Consider the following 27,755-nt stretch of genomic DNA (forward strand, 5'->3'; position numbering starts at 1 on the left):
GGAGGCCAAGGCTGGCTGCAAGAATGCCCCAATAGTGGTGGAGCAATATGAGTTCTCGGCGTAGTTTGAGCAGAATGCTCAATGCTCCCACCGCCGCGTGGCTCGCCATCTTAAGCGTATCAAATAGTTTATTTTGTTGCTTCTATATACTGCCGAGGATCCGGCATGTGCATGCCCTTTTAACTAAAAACAGTATGTTATTTGAATGTGTTTAATTAGTAGTTATATGTTATATATTGGATTTCCTACGTTGTATGTGTTTTGCATGTTCAAACTGAGTGCAACATGCAGAACTTACCAAAAACAACAACATGCTGAACTTACTTAAAAGGGATAAAATTGGGTCAAACTTGCAATGTTAACTTTTCAAAACTTGTGGTATTGCAAGTTTATGATTTTCCCCACTTACTAGTGCACATAAGAGGGCTTCATGCACAAGGATTTCAATTTTTGAGGCTTTTTTCATCTTCTTTGTTTTTTTTCAAAATGTGGTAAAACTTGCCATGTTGACAATCCATACCAAATGGTTTGGAATTTCAACTTTGGTAGTGCCAAGTTGAAAATCTGGCAAGAAGACATTCCCAAGACCGCATTCACCATCTGATACGGGTTATATGAATACATTGTCATGTCATTTGGGCTGACCAACGCCCCCACCTTCTCCATGCATAAGATGAATAAGGTATTCATGGACTTTTTGGACAAGTTTGTGGTGGTATTCGTTGATGATATTCTCATATATTACAAAAGTGAAGAATAACACAAGCAACATCTCCGTGTTGTACTCGGGCGATTGCAAGCCCATCGCCTTTATGCCAAATTTAGTAAATGTGAATTTTGGCGTAAGGAAGTGGGATTCCTTGGGCATACTCTATCTTCTCAAGGAGTGGTCGTGGACCAAAGCAAAGTGATAGAAGTGCTTAATTGGAAGGCACCCGTTATAGTGATAGAGATAAGAAGCTTCCTGGGATTGGCAGGCTATTATCGTCGCTTCATTGAAGGCTTCTCTAAGATAGCCAAGCAAATGACGGCATTGCTCAAGAAGAATCAGAAGTTCATATGGTCAGAAGCCTCTGAGAACAGTTTCAATGAGCTAAAACCCAATTAACCGCCGCTCTAGTATTGGCTTTACCCGATATCTATCAAAGCTTTGACATTTATTGTGACGCATCTAGGCATGGCATTGGTTGTGTACTTATGCAAGATGGAAAGGTTGTGGCTTATGCTTCCCGACAACTACGGCCAAATGAGGAAAACTATCGCACACACGACTTGCAGATGGCCACAGTGGTGCATGCCTTGAAAATTTGGAGGCATTATATCATTGGGAAACGATGTCAAATATACACAGACCACAAGAGTCTCAAGTATATCTTCGCCCAACCAGACCTGAATCTTCGGGAAAGAAGATGGCTCAAATTGATCAAGGATTACGACCTTGGCATCAATTACCACCTGGGAGAAGCTAATGTGGTAGCCGATTCTATCAGTCGAAAACCGCCTCAGCAAACTCACTAATTTAGTCCCTGCACCCAGCACTTCAAGAAGAGATAGCTCGGCTCAATATGATCATTATTGATGCAACATGTTCAGTTACCTTGGAAACCACTCCTACCCTAGAAGACGAAATCCGTAAGGCTCAACCTGATGATCCAGTCTTACTCTAGGAAATAGCCCGAGTACAAGCCGAGAAGGCACAGGATTTCCACATAGATGAGCAGGGCACACCACGATTCCGAAACCGAGTCTGTGTACCTAACCATGGTGAATTGAAGCAGCAAATATTGAAGGAAGCTCATGAATCTGCATACTCCATCCATCTTGGAGGCACTAAGATGTATCAAGATTGTAAGCAAACATTCTGGTGGGATGGCATCAGGAAATATATAGCCTATTACATCGCCTACTGTGATGTCAACAATAAAGTAAAAAGCTGAGCATCAGAAACCCACCGGTCTACTTCAACCCTTACCCGTTCCACAATGGAAATGGGACAATATCAGTATGGATTTCATAGTGGGACTGCCGAAGACCCCATGAGGGAATAATGCTATCTGGGTTGTTGTCGGCATGCTCACAAAGGTGGCTCACTTCATCCCAGTAAGTACCACCAACCATGCGGACCAACTGGCTGAACTCTATATATCAAGGATCGTCAATCTACATGGAGTACCTAAGACTATCACTTCAGACCGAGGATCTTTGTTCACCTCGACATTCTGGTTACGACTCCATCAAGCCTTGGGGACCGCTTTGAAGCATAGCACTGCTTATCACCCGCAGACAGATGGCTAGACAGAATGAGTTAATCAAAGCGTGGAGGACATGCTTCGGGCATGCGCTCTCGCTTACGGACGCAAGTGGGAAAACATCCTTCCTTATGCAGAATTCTCATTCAACAACAGTTACCAGGCGAGTCTCAAAATGTCACCTTTTGAGGCACTATACGGGCGTAAATGCCGCACACCCCTGAATTGGTCCCAGACCGAAGACAGTCGAATCTTCAAATCCGATTTGATGTTGGAAGCAGAAAAGCAAGTCAAAGAAATTTAGGACCGCTTGCAGGCAGCTAAATCTCGTCAAAAGAGTTACTATGACCCGAAGCTCGCCGCAAGAGGTACCCCGCCAACACCTCCCCGATTGCCCCGGCAAGAACTACCCCGAGGATGCCTGCCGCTGCCGCCGCTCCCGAGGTGTCCGATGAAATCGGCGCAAGGTGTGATGCTTCAATTTTTTCTAGTTGTTTCACTTTTCGCCATTGCGCGTGTTCGTCACTTGTTGAGCGAAATTGTAGCGCCGCTTTGCATGATGCGACTACCGACTTCGTGCAAATGTTGGACGACAACACCGTCAACATAGATCAAGCCTCAATCGGTGATTACGGTTACAATGAGATGGATGGTGGCGTGCATGGCCACGGTGAGATAGAAGATGATGTGGAGGTTGACGAGGGATGATGGATGCGATGTCTTTTGGGTTGTGACGCGAAAACTATGTTCAAATGTCGCCAAAACTATGTTAGAATCCTCGGAATTTGTGTTTTATTTATCAAAATCCCGGTCAATTGCATTGTGTGGTTTTACAATTTGAGGGCCGAAATCGACAGCGCGGAGAACAGAGTCCGCAAACCCGAGCGGTAAAAGAGAATATTCGAATTTGCTCCAAAGACCTTGGGGGGGATCCTTAAAAGTTTGCGAAAGAATGAGGAATTAATTAAAATTAAATATTTGGGAGGAATTTGGAAAAGAAGGATTGAAGCCCTCCCTAAAGAAAAATTAACACTTTTAAGAGTGGATGATATACCGGGGGAAGGGGGGAGGATACGAGATTCTTTGACCCGAGAATGGGCGGATAAATTAGATTTGATGAACCAGAAAAACCTCTCAACAGAGTGAAAAGACTTTGAGAACCCGATAAACCTCCGAAATCCCGAGGACTGGTAACGAGAGGTTCCTAGATGTGGGGAAATAAGTTTTTCATTGGAACAGTTGGCTGGCCAGACCCCACGGATTAGGTCGGCTTTCTTGGAATGGAACAGTTGGGGCCGGCAGGCCCGCAGATGTAGAGAGGTTGCCCCACCATCCTCTTGAACTACAAACAGGGAACACACGGCTCTTATCTGGTTCGAATCCAGTTCGTCCCCGCCTACATTTTCTTGATTTATTTACTTTATTCCACCGCAACTGTTTTTGGCATAAATCGCATTTTTCTCAATCCTTATCCGCAGTTTAAGGAGTCTTCTAGAGATGCTCTAAACCCCACAAAAGTCTACTCCCACGGTCGACAATTGCTGATTGCCTCATCCATATCAGCGCCCTGTGTGTTAGTTAACCCCAGCGCAACACACTGACGCCTCGCTCTGTTACTTGCGGCTAACCATGTGCTCATATAGTCCTGACGGGCTCAAAACCCGGTGTGACCTACAAGTAAATATTACAGTCCATAACTCAGGTGATTTACGCCAAGATTCCAAGCACGGCGTAAGAGTAGACAAGACATTGGCGCATAGGAGTCCATGATTAAAGACAAACACAAATGTATAACGCTTTGCTACCAAAAGGATGACACACCAAGGTGATAAATTTACAAACCGCTTCTAGCAAATAAGATTTTTTTTCTTAATCTTAGTTATGCTTTTCGGCTTCGCACATGCTCTTGTTCAGCTTTCCAAGCTTCTCTGGCCTCCTTAACACGGAACTCCAATTTCCTTAGAACCACTGTCCTACATTCACGCGTCTCCATGATTTCTTTGTACATGTTCAAGCAAAGAGCCTTAGAAATCACAGTACTATATTTATGCGCATCCATCTCCAACTTCGATAGCTCATCACCTGTAAACATCTGGAAAGAAAACATACTGAATGGAAAACTCCTCTTATAAAATAACTAGAACGCATTTAATACAAAAATATTACCTCTTTGTCAGCTATATTTGTTTCTGCACGGTTACGGATGATCATCAGAGCCGTCACAAGCTTAATCAGGTCCCATCCTTCAACATTAAAGCCAGACGTAGCCTTAAGGTAGTCAGCAGCGACGCCCAAGAGTGTAATTTTTCTTATCAATATATTCACAATCAAGCAAGACGCAGGCCAGCACAACAATTTTCTCATTAACCTGGGTACGAAAAAGGATTGCTTCGTGACAAAAAGAAGAATAAAAAAAGGCAAACAAAAAGTTTAAAAGATTGCACCAAAAGCTTCGGGCTGGGACTTAAGGATTTTAAGTGCACAATGCACAAACTATCAGATAATAGTGTGACAACAAATGATAGGATCCATGTGGCACACAAAGCATTCATCTGAAACATTAAGGCAACTTGTGAACTAACCATCTCCGGTTTGACATCAAAGCCATGACGATTCAGGAACATTTTCAGTCCTTTGCTCATCGGTAGGCGGTCCTCCTTCGTCAGCTTCACTTCTTCTTCGGGTACTAAACAATGCATGATATTCTTCAAGCCCCACATCACCTCCATCACAGTTTCATCAAAGAGGCAAGGTATACCCTACAGGAAGTGGCAGCAAAATATAATAAGGTGTTCAAAGTTGTTTACAAACATATGCAAGAAAAGGAGCTTTACACTAACCAAGCTTTTTCGATTATTGTTTTATATTCAGGCTTTCCAACGGCCAATTTCTGACAAGGAAGGTGACAGCGCAAGATCATGTCAGTAAGCTCCCTAGTAACACCTGCACCATGAGTGATGGCAGTGGATTTGTCCTTCAAAGTTTGAAACTCTTCCAGCCAAACGGTTTGAAAAAAAAAGAACAACGACGAGCATGTCAAGGGGCAAAAAAAAGTAGTCATATATTACATCATGCCGCCCAATGACGAAAGGCGGGCGGACGATTCAGTAGGCGGGCTTGTGCTCATGTTACTACCGTCAATGCAAAAAAAAGAGCAATAAACATGAAGATCGTGAGTAGTGCAAGATCAGTACTCAGTTTCAATTGGTGACAAACAACGTAATACAATCAGAGGGAAAGGGAAGGAAACGAAGGAGTGGGCTAACCTCTTGACACCTAAAATGCTCACCAAAGTCTGCCCAGATATTCTGGACAAAGGAGATGTAGAAAAAAAATTAGCTAGGTCCATGATAGGATGAGCACATGAATAATCCAGCACGGATTGAGTGACAAACAATGCAACTATTAAAGTACCTCGAGAGCATCCGGTTGTGTGAACAAGTGTTCGTACAAACTGAAAATTGCAAAACCAGAGGGCGTTTCAAACAGCACCAAGATCACTCCATAGTCCATACATTTGGGAGCTTTTTTTTTCGAGAAAATGCAAAAGCCTTGCGTTTCTTTTCATTGAAAAGGGGGAGGTTCAGTTACAGACATCTGAGGATGTGCGGATTACAGCAGGTGAATTAATGTACATCCCAGGTTTGGGGCAGCACAAGTCGGAGGCCAGGTGCCCCGGCTGCCGCCCATGAGCGGGCCTCGTCCTGAATGCTATCTAGGAGCGTGTTAAGGGATGGCGTCGCATTGTCGAAGACGCAGCTGTTCCTGTGTTTCCAGACCATCCAAGGCACTAGCAGCGAGACAGATTTCAGGGCCTTGCGAAGGATCGGCGGCGTGTCTTCCTTGGCATGGTTCCACCAGTCCGTAAGCGACAGTTCCTGTGTTGGGATCGGGGCCGGTATGCGTAGCCAGGCCAGGGTCTCGTGCCATGCCTGACGGGCTAGGGGGCATTCCAGCAGCAGATGTCGCATAGTCTCCGGCTGCTGGTCACATAGGAGGCAGCGGGGATGATGTTGAAGACCGTGGCGAGCCTGCCTCTCTGCCGTCCAGCAGCGGTCCTGGTTAGCTAACCAGTGGAAGAACTTGACTCGCGGCGGCGCCCAACACTTCCAGATTAGCTTCCAGGAGTGGCATCCCGTTGATCCATGGAAGGTGGCCGTGTAACAGGACTGCGCGGAATAGGTGCCGCTCACCGTCCATCTCCAGATCAACCTGTCCGGTGTGGTGGAGAGCTCGGTGCGCTGCATGATCTGCCAGAGCTGCAGATACTGACCAATCTCGTGGAGGCCGAGGTTGCCTTGGATGTCGCGTGCCCAGGACTGTGAAGACATAAGCAAGAAGGATTAGAAAAAATAACGTGTTCAGATAAAAAGCATGACGCCAGCCATCTGCGGATCCGAGCGAGGCTCAAGGCCCAATATATGTAAGCGGAAAGTTACCCGCACTAGGTGTGCCAGCACTCTGCCTGGGAGGTGCACCACTCTGACCGCAGCCCCTGTCACTATCGGCACCATCTCTGTTATCTGGACTAGGCTTGGCTTCATCAACCGACAAGCTGCAGCCTCCAAGGTCAGATCCGGTCAGCTCGAGCGCTTTGGGCAAAGAACTCTTGTCAATAAATTCCATGTCCGCTATCCTGCAGAACCAAACCAAGCAGCCAAAGAGTCATCGAATACAAGAAACAAGGATACGAATTGACCTAGGAGCAAATGCGCCAGAGCTAAACTTACCCTTTGCTTGCGCAAGTATCATAATCCTTTGCGATTGAAACTCTTGTAATCTCTCCACATGAGCTAAGATGCTGTTGAAGTGACCTTCGGTTCTGGTGACAGAATGAATTTTAGATATAACATAAGAGTCAAACTTAAAAGTAACTCAGTACCACAAAAGGACATGCTTAACGCTTCGAATTACCTCATCCTCCCCAAGAGATGAATCAAATCCTCTGATAAAGGCAGCATAGCTAGAGCTTTGACCAGGCTTCTTGAAAGAACTATTGTCCCTCCTGAACACAGAAAATTAAGGCGCAACAATGACTAGCATGTCCAGGCAATTTCTAGGAAGATAATCAGTGGGATAGAAAATAACCTGCTGCCAGGAGTAATCGTGCCTCGCTCACAAGCAAAATCAAGCCTGACAGGCCTCCCCGCCAAATCACGCCCATTCAATTTGTATGCCTATCAGTGTCAGAACATTGACAACCAAATAGAACTTAGATGGAAACTGAAAGCTTACTTCACAGATCAGCTGATGAGACTAAATAGATCACAAAGAAACATGGTGAAGTACCTTTTCAGCAGCTTCAGTTGTAGCAAATTCAACATGTGTGGAACCCTTGAAGCTCCCATCATCAGAGGTAGCAAAACGAATATCAATAACCTCACCCGCCTCCTCAAAAAATTGCTTCCTACATGATGTGCAACGAATGAAGTAAAGAACATCTTCCAGAAAAGATATAAAAACAGCATATCTCGCAAACTTACACTTGTTCATTCTTGACACTGTATGACAGATTCGCAACAATAAGGGTCCTTGACCTAGTAGTAGCTTGATGACTACTGCTGGCAGCAGTTTTTGGCTGCACCAAATAAAGTTAGGGCTGAAGTCAAGCGTCCATCAAAAATGAGAAAAATTAGAACAGCAAAAACACACTCAAACCATACTTCATTCTTCTTGGAGTTTGCCACTGACACCTGTCGATCATTTTCCTCATCACTGCCCGAGCTCTCTTCAGAACTGTCATCATCATCACCGCTTTCTTTCTTGGCAACCTTAGAGGCTGGCTTGGCAGCACCAGAAGATGAACCCTGCGATAGAATAAGAAATGCAATATAAATCAAAATCTTCAGATGGAAAAGCAAACATCAAAAGTAACTACATTATGCTTCTTTTGTGGAGGCTCTTCATCACTCTCATCAGCACTATGATCAGAATCATCCTTGGACTGCAAAAGAGTTGTCAAATGAATTGCAACAAGATCATTTAATGTACACCAAATATCACATAAGGCTATGCTTTTCAAGAAAATTAAATTTCAAAAATAATGTGTGCATGTTCACTCTTTTAGAGTTGATTGAGGGACCAAATCTAGACTTTCAAAAGACTTGAGAAACGAAAAATACACGTTTCTCTTGATTATACGCCGAACAGTACTCGTTACAGCACCTTTTGTAGGCTTTAACAAATTGATTGATTTACGAAAAGACGCAGATTTTTGGCTCTGGGGAGCAACCTAATGAACAGTAAATAATTAGAAAATAAATTTTAAAAATTCTGAAATTTTTGTAGATGTTCATATTAGTGTAGCAAGTGTGCTTGACAATTTTCCTGCCATATGGGATAGCAGTTTTTTGTCGGTGAAAAAAACAAAAGTGTAACATTTGAAGGTAACATTTGGCGTTGCGAACCAACATGTGGTTGGATGGTTAGGAGGACAATGGTATCCCCAGCCCACCAGGGTTCAAGTCCTGGTGCTCGCATTTATTCCTGAATTTATTTCAGGATTTCCGGCGATGCGCGTTCAGTGGGAGGAGATGTTCCATCAACTACGAGGCGCGTTTGGTTACTTCGTCAATCTCAAGATGATATGCCGGTTTAGTCTCTCGGAGGTGCTCATAGGGGTAGGGTGTGTGTGTGTGTTCATAGGGTGAGCGCCTGCGTCTGTACTGTGTTAAAAAAACATTTGGCATTCAACTTGTTTTTTTTTTTTGCACAGGTCAAAATGCTTCCAGGAAATTTGCATGTACCATTTGGGTGTGACAATTAACACATTTTCTTTTCAAATTTTTTGGACATCTGTAAAATCGATTTTTGGCATGCAAGAGCATGTGCTCCCTAGAGCGAAAATGGATTTCCGATTAACATATACGATAGTTATGTGTACCATATTCATTACTTCAATATAGAATAAACTTAAGATTCATTTTCCTTCAGCACACAAGACACAACTCAAAGGAAATGTAGCACTTCAAGTGCTCAGGTATCATATGTTGTGAAAAACATAATACTCCCTCCATAAAGAAATAAGAGCGTTTAGATCAATATAGTAGTGATCTAAACGCTCTTATACTAGTGATCTAAACGCTCTTATATTTCTTTACGGAGGGAGTAAATTATAAATCTGGGGCAAAAACTGAACCTATTTTCATATTGCATCTGCAAGAGGTCCATCAAAGAAAAGAAAACAACCAACATATATAGCATATATGACAGCGTAGGCTTGAAGTTAACAAACGATGAGACAAGAAAGACAATTTGACGACTATCTAACAGTTCAGATTAGGCAAAAGAGAAAGAATAATCATGAAGAAGTCGTGAAACAAATACTCACATCATCAGCACCATCACCAATATCAGAGCTGCTGCTATCCAATTTCATACTCTTTGAAGCATTGTTAGCAAGTGCAGCAAGTTTCTTTGACGCGGCAGCAGACTTTTTTGCAAGTTCCTTGCCCGAGCTGCTCTCGCCACTATTATCAGAGTGGTGAGACTCCTGCTTAGCAGATTGTGCAGCCTTCTTCGGTTGGAACATCACCTGGGAAGAAGTTTAAAACGAAGAGGAAATCACATATAGATTAGATAGGAAAAAGAGAAAGAAGAATTATGAACTTGTCATGGAATCAAACACTCACGTCGTCATGCTCATCAGAACAGCTATCAGACTTGTCATTTTTTGAACCATTGCTAGCAAGTGCAGCAGGTTTTTTTGATGCTGCAGCAGGCTTTTTTGCAGGTTCGTCATCAGAACTGCTCTCATCGCTGCTATCAGAGCTGGACTCCTGTTTAGAGGACCGAGCAGCCTTCTTCTGTTGGACCATCACCTGGGAAAGATTCATTTAGAAATTTGATTTGATTTCAGAGTAGTAAAAATATACACCTGCATGCCAATGATGACAAAAAATTACAGCCCGCAATGAATGCAAATTATCTTCAAGCGAAATAACTCTATGCAGTGTCGTGATTTTAAAAATAACCTTCAAATACACAATTTGTTGAACCGGTATGAGCCTGGCTCATCTACCCGCTCTCTCTCTGGAAGACCTAGCAATAGGCGCTCTTCACCGGATACTAGCCGCCACAGCAAGAGAAGGAAAGGTGAGGTCCTCTCTGTTCAACATGGTATCAGACGTCAGAGGAGACGCCGGCAACAGGCGGCGGGTCTGGGGGAGCAGCGTATTCTCCCTCTCTGTTCTGCTGTGTCCCTCGTGGAGTAAAGGAGAAGGCAAGAGGAAGCAGCGAGAGGAGGAAGAAGTGGAGCTGCTGACTGTGTCTGCACTTGCACATGGACTTGCTGTTGTAACGACTGGAGCTGAGGCTGTTGCAGCTGGGTGCTGCTGATAGACTGGGGGAGAAAAGAAGACCGTGCAGCTGAAGTGCTGTGCTGCTGTGTGCTGCTGAAGGTTGCTGCTTCTGTTTGCAGACGAGAAGAAGGCTGTGACTAGGCTGCCCTTTGCTGCTGCTGATTGAAGAGGAGTATTAATTCCAATGGAATATTAGTTCCGACTGTTCGCTGGGTTCAGGGTGCCACAGACTTGCTTGAAAAGAGACCCTGATGGACTCTTAAGAGCTGAAAAGCTGTCGTGGAATTAACACGTCAGATGTCCTAGGTGTAAGGACTTAGTTGTGAGGCCAGCGCATCTATGTAGTAGCTTGAGAGGGGTTGATTGGGATGAGAGACGCAGGGCGGATCAACGCACAAGACAAGGGTTTAGACAGCTTCGGGCCCCGGGAAACATCATCCGGTAACAACCCTACGTGCTGTTTGAGGCTAAGTCTCATTATGCTCATGAGAGAGTCGCCGGGAACCGGCTTTCGGTGTCTAGCCCTATAGATTGATTCTTGTTCCTTGTCCCTCTTGGGGAGCCCTGCCCCTCTTTATATAAGTTAGAGGGGCGGGTTACATGTGGAGTCCTAGTAGGACTAGGACTAGTCTATCTTCTCTTATAAGTTAATTACAAGTCCGGGTTTTGCTTCCTCGTAAAGGAAATATTCGTCATCCCTTTCTTCTTAAGCCGGCCCATCATCACATGAGCCGGCCTTCTGGGCCTTGGGCCTAGTCTTCTATCTGACCCGCCGTAGGGGTCATCCGTGAGTCGTCAGGCTCGTGAGTCGTCTGACAGTGAGCCGCCAGACCCGTGAGTTGCCAGTCCTCCGGCGGGTCACGGTGAAGCGCCAAGCCCGACCGGGTCACACCTCCGGCCGGGTCATACCGCGGGGTATATCCCCGACATTAGCCCCCAGTTTAATTTGGATTTATCCATGTTAAACTAATCTGCAATATAAACATAAGAACAAATTTGACAGGTTGTGTTCCGGGTTAAATATTCTTTGTAAGCCGGCACTTGATCATCCTTAAGTCCTTGTCATCTTCCTTCTTGATATGTATCCATAATCTCATAGCAAATCTCTTTAGCAGATATGTTCAAATTTTGCCAATGCAAAAAATCCAGATACTTCCTTTGAAAAATCCGGGTCAACAGGCCAGCTTCAGTGTCAATTTGCTGACATTGGTCTCTTGTTGAGAAATATTGTAAGAGATAATCCACTTGAGTCGGCTTTCAATGCTCTGACTTGACAAAAATATTGGTCTTCAAATATTCAACTTATATTCAGTCGGCTTAAAGATATAAAACTTGCCGGTTTATGAGTACCAAAATTGCCGGGTTATAAATAGATGATGCCAAGTCATAATTGTCGCCGACTCCGGTTTATGATTTTTGCAGACACCAGGTCAATCTGATTTACTCAAAACTGAGAATTTGAAGATGTTTCTCCCTTATATCCATATTACCTGTAGCCCCCAAGGGCCGGTTTAATCAGCATGAATAAGCCGGGACTTATCACCATGGCATTAAATAAAATCCAGTTGTGTAGCCCCCATGAGTCGGCTATAGTCATAGTAGTGTAGCCGGGTCATCCTAGAATTGTCTTGAATTTTCGACAGGAGCAATTGGTAGCCCCTAAGGGCCGGCTCATTAGGATGTGATGATTCGGGTCTTCAATGAAGTAAGCAAAAAATGACTTTGCATTAGCCCCCAAGTGCCATGGTGCATGCTGGCAGTGACATGGGACTTGCATATTTGATGTAATCTCAACTTGAATAATGTAGCCCCCAAGTGCCGGGTTGTAAGCCTGCAGCGACTCGGGACTATTCCTTTCATTGTAGAATAAATCATATCCATTGATAAAATAATAGCCATTGCGCCAAAGCGACTTTGAAAACCTCAATCATAATATTATAGTGAAAATCCAGCCAAGTTTGGCTATTTAAAGATTCAAATACCTTATCTGTTGACAAGTAAATCCGGAGTTTAAATACCCGGCGACTCTTGGCCGATGGCGATTTATTACGCCTCCATTGTAAGCCGGAAATTTTATAACCCGGCGGCTTATAGCCTTTGAGAAAACCAAGAATTGACAACCCTTTTGAGACACCAATTTCAATCTTTGATGATGGGCTTGAACTTAATCATTTATGTAAGTCATAGCCCTGTAAATCCTGCACAGAGTTTAAACAACATATGCCCTAGCGACTTAACGTTAAAAGCCAGGGCGGGTAATCACCCAAATGTAGTCTTATCCTGCACACAAGTAGATCACAAGATCCCTTGGCGGTTTACCGCAGGGCGGGTCATAATATCTCACATATAACCACTATGATATTGAATTTGCACTGCCGGTTTATGTGACCTGTGCAGTAAGGGTGATAACCCAATCTTTAGGAATCAAGACTTCCAAATGTTTATGATTGTCATATGATGGCGACTTATTATCCAAAGTCAAACCGGGTTAAATAGCAACCACTCATATACACTTTAGATATGATCAAAAGAGCTTCAAATAAAATCCGAAAACTATTTGCAAAAAGAGACTTCAAAATTTTTGAGGCTTCTGATTCGAATACTATCAGAAAACCGTCCCAAAGGGGTTAAGCTAAGATTCGAATACGATCATATAGCCCCCAGTGGCTTTGGCGTTGCCGATCAAGAGGGTACCGACAGCTATGTTCTCTTTGGTTTGAATACAACCTATGTTTGAACAGGAAGCCCCCAAATGACCTTGAGAGTTGTTTAACGACGCTGATTCGAATACGATCCACGTCTGTTCCCAAAGGGGGTTGAGCTATGGTTCAAATATGACCAAGAAACTCCCCAATGAGCTTGGCAGTGTGCCGATCAAAAGGGTACCGACAGCTATGTTCTCTTTGGTTCGAATACGACCTATGTTTGAACAAGAAGCCCCCTAGTGATCATGAGAATATTTAACGACTCTGATTCGAATACGATCAGGGTCACACCAAAAGGGTTAAGCTAAATTCGAATACGATCAGCTCCCAATGGTCATTAAAGCAGGGTACCTATATTTGAGTTGTGCTTTGTAATAGACTCTCTTTGGTCCCTTTAATTTTTCCTGAGAACTCGAACTTTGCAAGAGACAACCTCTTTTTGAACAGGAAATTTGTAAACCGGATATTGAGAGCTTCAAAGCTTTATAAGATATAAATTTACCTTGAGCCGGATGTTTGAACCGGATATGAAAGCTTCAAAACCTTGCGAGAGAGAGATATCTCTTGAACCGGATTTTAAACCGGAATCTTTATTTTGAACCAGCAATTTTCTGACGGCCTTTAAATTTTCATCAATATGGTAGCAGCCTCCGGAACCGGGTTATCATTCCCTCCAACGACCCGAGGTTCCCGAGTCATGTCACTGTAGCCCCCGAGTCTCAAGATGACTCGAGGAGTTGGCTTGAGATTCTCCATATTTAACCGTGATATAAGCCGGCATAACTTGTATATCATTGGTGTTGATAACACGATGTGTATCCACAGAAGGTTGAGGTGACTGCGGCGGGTTAGAAATGATCCCGTATGAGCCGTGTCAGCAACTCGGCCAACGGTTCCTTCCAACTGGCTGTTTGAAGTTTGACCAAACTGTAGTGACGGCGACTTGTGCGCATGTCCATTGAGCCATCCGGTGCAGACGGCGGTTGATAGTATATGATAATTACCTCCATTTTGTTGAAAGAAAACCGGGCTTCCCAAGTAGTGACTTACTCATACTCAATAATCAGCTCACGCAGACGGGTGTGGCCCAGTATGTTGATATAGACCAGGCCGCGAGAGGCGGACGGAAAAGACGACCTCAGCATCAGAGGCGGCATAGACAGTTGAACCGGCCGCGGTGTTGTAAACCGGCGCGGTCGGGCGAGTTAACCACGTCGTTTCGATGTAGTGAACAATTGTCCTGCATCAACAATATTGCAGACCAAGACAAAGATAAACTGCTCTTTGACAAAATAATATGTACCAATAAAATATATTTTAGATGGATATCACCTAATGTGCCAGGCCGGAAATAATCCGCCATGAAATTGATGATCGCTAGGTGAAGTTGAAGTCGCTCTCGGGTGAACCGGCCACGGCATGGTAAACCGGTGTGGACGGGTGAGTCGGCCGTGACTTTTGTAAGCCGGCGCGGACAGCGAGTCGGCCACGGCGTTGTAAGCTGGCGCAGACACGTGAACCGGCCGCGAGGGCGGACGGGCGAGTCGTCCGTGGCATTGTAAGCCAGTGCAAACGGGCAAATTGTCCTCCTCGTTGTAAACCGGTGTGGTCGCGAGAGATGGCCACGTCATTGTAAGCCGGCATGGTCGCGAGAGACGGCCACGGCGCTGTAAGCCGATGCGGGAGTCCGTTGAGTAACGATGACCACCCGTGCCAAAAAATGTTGGCATGCCTCCATCTCCTCGGTATAATACCACTTTTTGTCATGAATAATTGCCCTGCACGTTAAAATATACATGCCAAAGTATTGTTCTAGGAAAGAATAAATATGTCGTAACAAATAGATTGGACGGATATCACCTGGGGCATTGGGATAACAGATGATCTTTACGCGTACATAGTTTAACTGGGATACGGAGGCCCAGCAGCAACGTGAACGTGCTAGTTTTTTAGTCTGCGAATCTAGCACTCCGTCTGGTCTGATATCTGATGAGTCTGTAGCATTGATTTCTCCACCGCGTGATCTCAATAATGATGGATGTATCATGTCATGAGCTTTGCTCCTTCCTGAGGAACAAGTTGTTTGCTTCTTTCTTTTACAGGTTGTTCGAAGTCTCGTATGAGATCACGGACATGACGAGGAGTCTCGAAATGGTCGAGAGGTAAAGATTGATATATTGGAAGGTTATATTCGGACACCGGAATGGTTCCGGAGAGGTTTGGGTATTTTTGGAGTACCGAGGGGTTACCGGAACCACCCCCCCCCCTAGAAGTATTGGGCCTTAATGTGGCATAGGGGAGTGGAGAGGCAGGCCACGAGGTGGTGGCGCTCCCCCCCCATAGGGAGTCCGAATTGGACTAGGGGAGGGGGCGCGGCCCCCCTTCCCTTTCCCTCTCCCTCTCCCCCTCTTTCCCCTTTCCCCCTCCGTTGGAAGGAAGGGGGGCCGACTAGGACTAGCAGTCCTAGTGGGACTCTCCCCGCTTGGTGCGCCCCCTTGGGCCGGCCGCCTCCCCTCTCCTCCTTTATATATGGGAGCAGGGGGCACCCCAAAGGCACAACAGTTGTTTCTTAGCCATGTGTGGTGCCCCCTCCACCGTTTACTCCTCCGGTCATATTGTTGTAGTGCTTAGGCGAAGCCCTGCGCAGATCACATCACCAACACCATCACCACGTCGTCGTGCTGACGAAACTCATCGACTCCTTCATACCTCTACTGGATCAAGAGTTCGAGGGACGTCATCGAGCTGAACATGTGCAGAACTCGGAGGTGTCGTACGTTTGGTACTTGATCGATTGATTCGAGAAGACGTTCAACTACATCAACCGCGTTAAATTAATGCTTCCGCTTTCGGTCTACGAGGATACGTGGACACACTCTCCCCCTCTCGTTGCTATGCATCTCCTAGATAGATGTTGCATGAGCATAGGAAATTTTTTGAAATTGCATGCTACGTCTGCCAACAGCATCTTCACTAGGAAGGCCGGAAAATTGATCTTTCATAACAAGATTCAATAAAGCGACATTAATTTCATAAGATTCCACACTAGTGGCAGAAGCAACCGCAGTACTAATAAAATCATTATTATTAGTGTTGGAAAAGTCACACAACTTGGTATTGTCTTGAGACATCATGACAAAGCAAGCAATCTAGCACACGAGCAACCAAAAAACAAATGAAAAGACGAACGGAAGAAGGGCGAATAAAAAGGCAAATATTTTTGTGTTTTTCTGAAATGTTTTAGAAGTGGGGGAGAGGAAAACTAGAGGCAAATGGCAAATAATGTAATGCAAGAGATGAGAGTTTATAGTGGGTACTTGGTAGGCTTGATGTAGAACCTCCCCGGCAACGGCGCCAGAAATTCTTCCTGCTACTTCTTGAGCTTGCGTTGGTTTTTCCCTTGAAGAGGAAAGGGTGATGCAGCAAAGTAGAGATAAGTATTTCTCTCAGTTTGAGAATCAAGGTATCAATCCAGTAGGAGGTACACGCAAGTCTTCAATCTATGCACCTGCTGTAACGCCCACGATGCGGCTATATCTCCCACGTGTCAAGGCACGACTTAGAGGCATAACCGCATTGTGGTTTAGTCGCAAGAAGGGTCATCTTCACACAATCCCATGTAATGAACAAGAATGGGATAAAGAGTTGGCTTACAATCGCCACTTCACACAATACATGAATAAATCATACATCAATCAGAGTACAATCAAGGTCCGAGTACGGAACCGAAATAAAGAAGACAACCCCAAATGCTAGATCCCCGATCATCCCAACTGGGCTCCACTACTGATCAACAAGAACAGAAACAACACGACGAACAAGATCTTCATCGAGCTCCCACTTGAGCTCAGTTGAGTCACCTGCACTGGTATCATCGGCACCTGCAACTATTTGGAAGTACCTGTGGGTCACGAGGACTCAGCAATCTCACACCCGCGAGATCAAGACTATTTAAGCTAATAGGAAGGATGGGGTAATGAGGTGGAGCTGCAGCAAGCACTAAGCATATGTGGTGGCTAACATACGCAAATAAGAGCGAGAAGAGGAGCAACGGAACGGTCGTCAACTAGTAATGATCAAGAAGTGATCCTGAACTCCTACTTACGTCAAACATAACTCAAAAACCGTGTTCACTTCCCGGACTCCGCCGAAAAGAAACCATCACGGCTACACACGCGGTTGATGTATTTTAGTTAAGTCGAGTGTCATGTTCTCTACAACCAGATATTAACAAATTCCCATCTGCCACATAACCGCGAGCACGGCTTTCAAAAGATAATACCCTGCAGGGGTGTCCCAACTTAGCCCATTATAAGCTCTCACGGTCAACGAAGGATAAACCTTCTCTCGGGAAGACCCGATCAGTCTCGGAATCCCGGTCAGCCGCGGCCAGAGGCGGCTACGAGGCCGGGCTGTTCGCAGCTCAGGGAGGGCTCAGGAGCGGCGAGGTCTGACGATGATTCAGACGGGAGGCGACTCAGCAACGTCTGGTCCCGAAGGACTTGGAAGGGGGGCGAGCGCGATGGCGACTCAGCAACGACGAGGCCCGAAGACGACTTAGACGAGGGCAAGCGCGAAGATGATTCAACAGCGGCGAGACCCGAAGGTGACTCAACAGTGGTGGAGGCTCACGGCGCAGGACGGCTCAACGGGGCGTCTCAGGCGGTGGCCAGGGGGGCCGAGTTCGGCGGCTCAAGCGTGAGGCGGCGACTCGACGGCTGTGGGGACGATGGCTTCCACAGCCGAGGTGTTAGCGGGCGGTCTCGGAGACGCGGCCCGAGTCCTTCTCCGGGTCATATCCGTGTCCTGAAACTGCGGCGGTGAGTGACCGGCGCAGAGGCGACCGACGGTTTATCGCGGGGGCGGTTTGATCGCAGCCGCGGGACTGGCTTGGCGCAGTCGCGGTGAAGAGGTAGCTCGGAGCGCCGGAGAGCAGGCCGGGGCGGACAGACGGGACCGGGTCGAGTCCACGGCCGCGGGTGAGAGAGGCGCCGGCTCGGCAGGGCGGCGGCCGAGCTACAGTCGGATTCGCGCCTGACAGTGGCGGCTCTGAGATGACGACGGAGACGAAGATTCCATGACCTTATCCCCTTCCTTCGTAGAGTTTTTTTTCTCAGTACGTCCAAGGGATAGACTGAATTTTCTCCCATATGCAGCTATCCGATTTCGAATCATATCTGCCCCAGATTCGACCGGCCAGTTGCCTTTGTTCCTTACGTGAGGATGCATAACACTTAATTAATCCATCATCTATAAGGAACTGTGCCAAAACTAGCACCTTTCGCTTGAGCAAACTTGAGGCTTTCGTATGGGATCTAGTACTAGTAGTACTAGTAATCTTTAGGTCTGATGCAAACAGCCATGTAGCCAATATCTCCTCGAGAGGACAGCTCCTGCCCGTCTTGATGTATAGCGTCGGTGCGCTGTAGCAGAAAATTTTGATATGTCCTCGGATTGACAGATCGTCAGAGACGCCTACGGCGGCGCACCAGCCGTAACCCTAATTTCTTCTGAACTTAAATTTTGTATCTGCCGCTTCGAAGCCAATCATGACTCCAATCACTTAACAATGAATATTGCCGGCTCTTCTTTCATCCAACGAATCGCGAGCTTCTTGATCCCTGTGAAAGATCCCTCCAAGAACTCAACACCACCGTGCGCGAAGCCCCACGGTGGGCGCCAACTGTCGTGGAATTAACACGTCAGATGTCCTAGGTGTAAGGACTTAGTCGTGAGGCCTGCGCATCTATGTAGTATCTTGAGAGGGGTTGATTGGGATGAGAGACGCAGGGCGGATCAACGCACAAGACAAGGGTTTAGACAGCTTCGGGCCCCGGGAAACATCATCCGGTAACAACCCTACGTGCTGTTTGAGGCTAAGTCTCATTATGCTCATAAGAGAGTCGCCGGGAACCGGCTTTCGGTGTCTAGCCCTAGAGATTGATTCTTGTTCCTTGTCCCTCTTGGGGAGCCCTGCCCCTCTTTATATAAGTTAGAGGGGCGGGTTACATGTGGAGTCCTAGTAGGACTAGGACTAGTCTATCTTCTCTTACAAGTTAATTACAAGTCCGGGTTTTGCTTCCTCGTAAAGGAAATATTCGTCATCCCTTTCTTCTTAAGCCGGCCCATCATCACATGAGCCGGCCTTCTGGGCCTTGGGCCTATCTTCTATCTGACCCACCGTAGGGGTCATCCGTGATTCGTCAGGCTCGTGAGTCGTCTTACAGTGAGCCGCCAGACCCATGAGTTGCCAGTCCTCCGGCGGGTCACGGTGAAGCGCCAAGTCCGACCGGGTCACACCTCCGGCCGGGTCATACCGCGGGGTATATCCCCGACAAAACCCGTGGCTTAAGTTGAAGGAACAAATTGAGGAAAAACTTGGTGAAACTCAATCATCTCTCGAGAAAGGCTGACTAGTGACCCGACCAAGGGTGTATCATGAAACCCGCTTGATGATGGAGGTGCTTGGTACAATTCTCTCGGCGAGACACAAATCAATACCCCTGAGGAACATCCAAACTTGCGATTCATGAGATTATGGTTCCTTTGTAAAGGTCCAAACCATGCCATGGAGGATATTATTTTCACCCTTGTTCAAATTGTCTCCGAATGATCTGGCAATCTCGAAAGATTGGATCACCGGTCCATGATATTACAGAGCTGATCTATACCGAGTGAAAGTTCACTCTTTTTTCTTCACACAAGTTGCACGGTTCATGGAATTTCTTCAGTCTGGTTTCGAGTTCATTCCGACTGAAAACTAAACGAGTGATGACTACTCTGAACGGATCAAAGAGTATATTTTGCGTGCTGCCGAAAAGATACAAAGCATAATTAATGGGCTTTGACAAGACATTGCCGCAGGAGAATTCCACTACTCCCACGCTCGACTCCCTTTGAATGGAGTGAACCGCTGCTCGCTTGCGAGAAACGTGTGGATGACACCTGGGCTACAGTGCGAGTCACTCCAGTAGCAGCAAATCTCGCCCCCATCTTGGACACGTTCGATGTGCAGTTGAGATTGAGTGACGATTGTCACTCCCTTGCCATATAAAGGAAAGTGGAGAGAGAGCTTGAGTAATTCTCTCCCCAATCCTCATTCTCTCAAGTGAAATCACCGTCACGCCCGTCTGTGTTCTATTTACTCGCTCGAGAAATCCTTCACCGCCGCCATGGCCGTCGACCGAACTCGCTGCCGCTGGCACATCTTCCTCCATCACGCTCACGCCTTCCTACTAGCAAGGCGACTGGGTGGCGTCAACGGGATCTTGCCGGAGAAAGGATAGAGGATCCCTGAAACCAGGCCGGCGAATGGGCACTCCTTACCACTCACTTAGATCGTTGTTTTTTCTCTTCCACCCCATCTGTTTCTCCAAGCTTTCCTCTGATTCCACGATGGAAAGCTTCACCATCCCCCCCTCCCCCAATGCCATAACCCATATGTCTTGTTTCTCTCAGCAAGAACTTTCTTGGCACCGAGCCGCATTGGGCGCTTTGGAAACATACCCAAATGGTGAAGTAGGATAACCCGAAAGACCCACCTACCAACATTGTTCAATTGTGTGGGTTGCAAATTAAAAAGAATTGGAGGTTACTTTGATATGAAGTGGTATGACACCACAAAAATGTGGCAACAAAACTGGTTTTACTGGAGGGTGTGGCCATGCCAGATGGGGATATTGGTCTGCTTCCTTGCACCTCTAACCGAGTTAAGAAAATTGCTCACCATCACCATGGCTTAGTCAGCAGAGGTGAAGCTTTTGATGAAGAAATTCGGTGTGCTCACGGATGAAGGACCAGTCGGGAATGACATCACCACTGCCATGCCAGATGGGGATATTAGTCTGCCTCCTTACACCTCTGACCGAGTTAAAAAATTGCATGGTAAAATCCAAGGCTCACCAAGGCCGAGCCAGCAGAGGTGAAGCTTTTGATGAAGAAATTCGGCATGCTCAAGGAAGGACTGGTCGGGAATTACGGCCCGCTGCTCAAGGAATTCGGTATGTCGTACAAACCGACCGAGATAATGCCCGACTGATTTGGTAATCTTGCAAGAATTCCAAAATATGTAGGAGGTGTCGGAAAGCGTCACAGGACAAGGGTCTCAAAACGAGCACGAGGAAGAAGATGGCTTTGATGACGAGGTGCGATCGACGCCCTCTCTCCCGGCAAGCATTGACTCAAAGAACTACCACAAGAGACAGGATCCAACTGACGATGATCATGCCAGTCAGGTCCCCAAGAAAGTGAGTAGAACCCGTCCCGAAAAAGCAAAATAACACAAGCTCCTATGAAACAAAAGGCACCAGGCAAGAAAGCTGTCGTCAGGCTCCCAAAAACCACTGTGATAACTCACGAGAGAGGAAAACCATGCCTCTTGCCCCGGCTATGAGCTTCGCAAGCCATTCCACCGGGTGCGTGATAGAGAATACAAGACAAGCATTTGACTCCGATGCAGCATCCTCTGGAGGTATGTGACTTCCTTCTCTTAAACCACGAAAGAAAAAGCAACCTAGTATCACTTCTAAAGAAGACATCTTGCAGCCAAGAAAAAGGAGATACCATCACAGCCGAAGAAGGCGTACAAGCTGAGCTCACCGAACCAAACCCAAAAGAAGATGAAGTCCATGATGCTGACGCCAACCCCTTGGACTCCAAGCAATCGCCTAATGCTGCAGAAGTCCATCGAGAAAATGCAATCGTCTCACATGGTTCTAACCCGAGTGGCACTGACGGGCATGAGCAAACTGAACCAACTGATTTGGTTATGACATCAATCGGTCAGAATCTACCTCCTCCAACACCAGTTGATGCTTTCCATTGGCTAGGACGCAAGAGCAAGAAGTGGCTGCGAACAAGGAAGTGGTGTTGCAAGCTCAACTGATGGAAAACTTGCAAAAAATTGTTGAAGCTGCAGGAGAGTTGTATAAGAACGCCAGCATCCTCAATGCAAATATCCGCTCAAGTACTAGAGTAAGTTTCTTGTAGAGAAGGGAATATCTTTGTACCAACAGAAATAAACCTTGGATCTCTTGAGTGATATGGGCATGATGGGATGTCGTGCAGCTCCTACTCCGATTGAACAAAATCATCACATGACAGCGTATGTTGTGGGTGTGGTGAGCAAATACATGCATGAACCAAGGAGTGGGCATCTTGATACCGGGCATAGAATCTTGAGATACTTGAAGGGGACTCCCGGAGAAGGGTTGTGGTTTGCAAACAGTGGACATCTTGAGGTGGATGGCTATAGTGATTCTGATTGGGCTAGTTATCAAGATGATAGAAGATCAACTTCAGGCTATTGTGTGTTTGTGGGAGGAAAATTGATATCATGGAGAAGCAAAAAACGGATCTATCGATGCATGTCACCCATAAGTTATTTTTCCATTAAATAAGTTTCGTCACCGATGGTATATGTTATGGATGCTTGGAACAAATCAGTGTAGTCCATGCTTCACATTTTCATTAAAAATGGCATTCCGTTAAATTCAATCTAAAAGATTTTCTCTTTTTATACACCATGTTGTCACATGCTTCATGGGTTTTATTGTTTCCAAATATAAACCAAGGGCTCTTCCATTTGGTTTTGCATTAGTTTTAATTGTTTTGGTAGCACCTATTTATGCATTTGTTTTAACAAGATTTTCACAGCAAGAGTAAAAGAAGCCAGAACAGGTGAAGCACCTCGTCCTCAGATTCAGAAGAATACTCATCAGACCGGCTGCTCTCAACCTTCTTTAGAGGGAGCTTCTTCTTGACTTTAAGATCATTCTTCACAGGCACGACCTTCTCGGATACTGTTTTTTGCTTCTTGGCACTGCCTGCTTTCTCAATGTCGTCTTCCATATGTCTCAATGTCAAAATTTTAGTACTAATAATAGCACCACCTAATAAAGAAATAATGAACTTGTATCAGAACCAGACATCATCAATACAGTTATTTTACCGGACACGACACGAGCAGAATCTGACTATGGTTGCAGGATGAAAGAGATGTCTACTTTATCAACATTTTGTGTCATATGTGGCCAACAGATCGAGTACAGTGACTAAGCCCGTTCCCGTTTCAGAACCCTACCTAACTCGGCGATGGAGGGAGGAAGAGAGCATCCTGTGGAATTGAAAAATCCACAGATCTGTGGGGTCGAGACGCGGCAGGGCGGGTGACTCACCTATACCGGCGGCGAACTGTGAGGAGCAGAGATTGGCGGGCCCTGACACGATTGACCCCTCACCCTTGGGTAGTCGCTTCCTCGAGGTCGATCTCCTCCTTGGTGATATTCCGAAACGGCCGAACCTAATACCGGCAATCGCCGCCGCCGCCGCCGGACGAGGAGATTGGCTTCGCTGTCGCTTCCTCGAGATCAAGGTTGATCTTTTTCCTCCGGGCGTGGGTGATTTATGGAGCAAACGGTGACGGCCGACGGATAGCTCACTAATACCTTCAACTGACACCGCCGCGTACGCGGCCGCCGTCGAACGAGGAGGCTTGCCTCGTCGTCCCATCTAGGTCAACTGGTCGAGAAGATCTAGACTGCGAGATTCGCGTGGTGGGAGTTCCTGCCGTGGCGTCCTGCGAGTCCCCTTTTTTGAAACTTCGGTAACTTTATTAGATCAAAAAATTGTTACATCATCCACTAGCCCTTGGTACAATATATGCTGGCGGTTCCTCAACCCAAAGAGCAGGTTGATCTGAAGCCGCTTCCCTAGCTAGTTCATGCGAAACAGAATTCGCTTCCCTCGGGCAATGGACAAAAGAGACCGAAGTATACCCTATAGCTAGCAACAAACAATCTGAATAAATCGCCGCTGCTCCTAATGCCGTGAAACCTCCATTGTTCATAGTGTTGATCACCTTCATACAGTCTGACTCAACAACAAGCTTGGTAATCCCCAACTGCTGCGCAAGAAGAAGGCCATGTCACAAAGCATATGCTTCCGCTGTTCCCACATCCATGACATGTTCCAGCTTCTCATTTGACGCGGCAATGAAGCTGCCCTTGTGATCACGTAGGACAGCGCCTACCGCCCCTTGCAGAGCTTCAGCACGGAACGCAGCGTCTACGTTTAACTTGACAAAACCTTCAAGCGGCTTGCTCCATCCTTCCCTCCTGATAGCAGCGCTCTTGTTCCTCGCCTTCAGATAGTTCGCCGTTAGGGCCGCAATCGAGAAAGCTGATCGCTTAGGGGTCTGTACCTCCTCTCCATGAACATGTTGGCGTCGTTCCCACCATATGTACCAGATGCCCACTAGGATCATATCTCGCTTTGAGGCAACTGATACGAGACTTTCCGTGAAGAGGCACATAAAATGTAGTCCAGTACTGCTGAACCCGCCCTATCTGTTACGCATGCTTCCTCTATGAACCCGTCCAATTTCAGGCATCTCCAAACGTCCGTAGCTCTTGGGCAAGTGAACAATGTGTGCTTGATATCCTCACACCGACCCACGCACATAGGGCAGCCATCCGGTGTGTCAATGTGGCGATTGGCCAAAACCCCATAGCATGGTAGAAACCCGTGCAGAACCTTCCACGCATGGATCTTCATTTTAGCTGGAACTTGGGATTTCCAAAGCTTTGCCCAAACCGGATATCGCCGAGATGGTTCTGCTTCTGTTCTTTCAAACCAGCGGGCAAATTGGTGTTCCCATTCGGTGTAGTAAGCCGATCTCACCGAAAACACGTGATTCTTTGTAAACCTCCAAGCCACAAAGTCATCCATCATCCCATTTGGTGCCAGCGGGATTGCCAAAATTCTTTGCGCATCTATTGGCCAGAAGACTTCATTTATCAACTGCTGATCCTACAGCCCAGAAACGGGGTTAATCATCTCCGAAACTTTCGTTAATAGGGTAGCTCCTCGTGGTGTAATAACACATCCATTTGTACTAGCTTGTATCCACGGATCAGACTAAATGTTCACTTGCGAGCCATCCCCTATGCGCCAAACTGCGCCTCTCTTGAAGGTGTTGATCCCCGCACAAATACTCTGCCATGTATACGAGCTCCCACTCTTCAACTTCGCATCTAATAGCCTTCCATCCGGATAATATTTACCTCAAGTGGAAACTTTCCAAAAATATTATTGGACTTGTATACTCTCCCAACAAAACAATTCTTTATCAGTGGATTTATTTGCATAATTGTTTTTCATGAGTTTTATCCTTTTAAATGATTTTTCATAAGTTTAGAGCCTCTTGTGCACTGCAACCATGTGATAAATGCATTTAAAATTTTCACCAAAATTTGGGGATGTCATGTGATGTTTCCACATCACTTTTTTTGCAAGAATATCTTTTGGTCATTGGAGATTTGAGCTCTACATCAACCTTTCAAATCTGGTCCAGTAGGTATTTTTGCACTACAACCTATTTAAATATTTCCCTAAAAATTCTTCCAAGTGTTTGGAGATGTCAGTAGATGCATATAATTCAACTTTATGCAAAAACCCATTGGTGTTCTTTGAAAAAGTTGAGAGAATCATCCTCATCTTCATTCTGCTCCAGTTTGGTGATTTGTACTGCAACCCTAATTTATTTTGCTCTAGTGCCCATGAGCTTTTTCCTGCTTGTAGTCCTCCCTACAAAACCCTTAAGCCCAGGAGAGTGGACCCATTGGAGGATTTTTTTAGTGCATGCAATAAGGCCTTCTTCTTTCTGTCCAAAACTGAAGGTTTGCAAAGCTTGCACTATCAAGTTTCTAGTTTTGCCAAACTAACCTTGCCACCACCACCTACATCTAAAGAGACACTGGTCTGGAGTTTTTGGCCACTCCAAGAGTTTCCTAGATGCACTTAGCAATCTGTCGAGCACCTTGTGTGCATGGTCAGTTTTGACATGATTTTTGCCTTTGCGCTGTGACCTTGCACCTCTGGACAAAATAGCATATCCACTAAGCTCCTAGAAGACTCTAACCTAAACCTGCTACTTGCCAGCCTCACCCAAGCCCTATGGCATGCATTGGCATTTCATCGAGCAGCTAGCGTGCGTGCTCTGGGCGCACCCAGAGCGCACGTTTTGCACGCGCACGCACCGAGCCGCCGCGTCGCACTGCCACCCTCCCCGCGCCCGTTCTGGCCCTTGGCCACCCGCAGCCAGCACGCCCGCCCCTTCCCTCACCGCAGAGCCGCCCCTGGAGCCCCACAGTGCCGCCGTCAGGTCGGCCACGGCGGCTAGCGGCTGGCCACAGCAGGCTCTGCCATGGACGGCGCCGCCCAAGCCACCCGCACGCGCCAGCTGCCCCCTGGAACAGCCCGAGCTCATCCACAAGCTCGTCGGCACACGCTCATTGCCGCCACGTCGTCCTGCAGCTACAGAACGGCGGTCGCCGCGTTCTTATCCTCGGCCGCCGCAGAATCGACCTTCCCCGGCTATAAATGGCCCCAAACCTCGCTCGAGCATCCTCAGGCAAACCGTAGAAGTGCGCCACCTCGCTCAAGTCATCTGAAACCATCGCCTTCCTCACCTCCGGCAGGATCGGCCGCCGCCATGCTCCGGTTCAATTCGTCGCAGTCATAACCGTCCCCGCCCATCTAGTGCCACCATCCTCCTCCCCTCGACCTCACGGAGCCGCCCAGCCTCTCAAACGCGACCAAGAACCACCATAGCTCGAAACCCCAAATCCTCCCGAGACGCCGTCCGCCGCATAGCTCGCCGCCGGCGACTCCCTTCGTTCCCGCCACCCTCTCGACCACCGGGAGGACCACCCTGGAACCACGGATCCATCCCCTCCCTCGGATGCCGTCGAGGAGCACCGTTCGCCGGCGAGGATCGCCGGAGCCCCCGCCTCGGCTCGGATAGAGGAGGAAGGAGGCGGGGGACTAGTCAAACCTGACCAGTGGGCCCACTGGACCCACTGTCAGTGACCCAACCCCGCCACCACGTGTTTAAGGGGACGCGTAAACCCCTGAAGTACGCCTCCTCTGCTTCGAAAACGTATTTTCCCCCGAAACGTTTTCTTTTTCTGATTTTATTAAAAACAGAACTTTGACTGGCTATATCTTTTTAAATAAAACTCCAAATGAGTTGATTCTTCTTCCTACCTTTCTCAATTTCTGTCTAGTTTATTTTAGTATTTATTTGAAAATTTTCCAAACAACTTTTTGTACTGTTTTAAAATTATGTGTTAATTTAAATTTCCTCAAAATAGGATTTTTGAAGAAGGAAAGCAACTTTCAAAAAGTGCACCCCCTTGCATACTCTTGAAGGCAAGCATTCTGAACTCTGGCATAATATTTTTGTGTGTTGTTGATACGGTTACAACACCACCTTGACTTGGAGCATACGTTATTTTAAGTGACGATAAAATCATACGCATGAGTGCATAATGGAGATGCTTTGCTGTTAGAAATGGATATGCTGGTGATGGTAATCATCCTCGTAAGCTTCTCATGCATACTGGAAGGAAGCCGGGAAAGTCGCGGTCTTGGGTAGACACGAGCTTGTCCCTAGTTCCTCGTCGAGACGAGTGTGTCCGGTATGGCATGATGAGGTATGA

The 27,755-nt window shown here is 46.6% G+C and overlaps 1 protein-coding gene across 2 annotated transcripts; it reads right to left on the bottom strand.

Moving 5' to 3' along the window:
* Nucleotides 1-5,675: 5,675 nt before the first annotated feature.
* Nucleotides 5,676-23,932, bottom strand: LOC109732216 (uncharacterized). 2 transcript variants are annotated; one of them, XM_073500197.1, is made up of 13 exons: nucleotides 23,430-23,932; nucleotides 22,942-23,144; nucleotides 9,881-10,069; nucleotides 9,580-9,783; nucleotides 8,128-8,193; nucleotides 7,913-8,056; nucleotides 7,733-7,827; nucleotides 7,539-7,656; nucleotides 7,338-7,426; nucleotides 7,164-7,254; nucleotides 6,980-7,071; nucleotides 6,689-6,885; nucleotides 5,676-6,568 (listed from the first exon to the last, which is right to left on the bottom strand). In XM_073500197.1, exons 1-13 carry the CDS (start codon nucleotides 23,761-23,763, stop codon nucleotides 6,312-6,314), a joined length of 2,079 nt encoding a protein of 692 aa, XP_073356298.1. In that variant the 5' UTR covers nucleotides 23,764-23,932; the 3' UTR covers nucleotides 5,676-6,311. The 2 variants fall into 2 exon arrangements, with proteins under 2 accessions (XP_073356298.1, XP_073356299.1); XM_073500198.1 differs by lacking the exon at nucleotides 8,128-8,193 and having other exon boundaries at nucleotides 23,430-23,931.
* Nucleotides 23,933-27,755: the final 3,823 nt, after the last annotated feature.

This window comes from Aegilops tauschii, chromosome 5 (genome assembly GCF_002575655.3).
Source record: "Aegilops tauschii subsp. strangulata cultivar AL8/78 chromosome 5, Aet v6.0, whole genome shotgun sequence".
NCBI lineage: Eukaryota > Viridiplantae > Streptophyta > Magnoliopsida > Poales > Poaceae > Aegilops > Aegilops tauschii.

Bases quoted from the DNA above. Each gene is read 5' to 3' on its own strand.
- LOC109732216 (XM_073500197.1), bottom strand. From the start codon at position 23,763: ATGGGACGACGAGGCAAGCCTCCTCGTTCGACGGCGGCCGCGTACGCG. The intron at 6,886-6,979 runs GTAAGTTTAGCT...TTGGTTCTGCAG, and splicing joins GATACTTGCGCAAGCAAAGG to GATAGCGGACATGGAATTTA. The intron at 6,569-6,688 runs GTAACTTTCCGC...ATGTCTTCACAG, and splicing joins TGCTGGCACACCTAGTGCGG to TCCTGGGCACGCGACATCCA.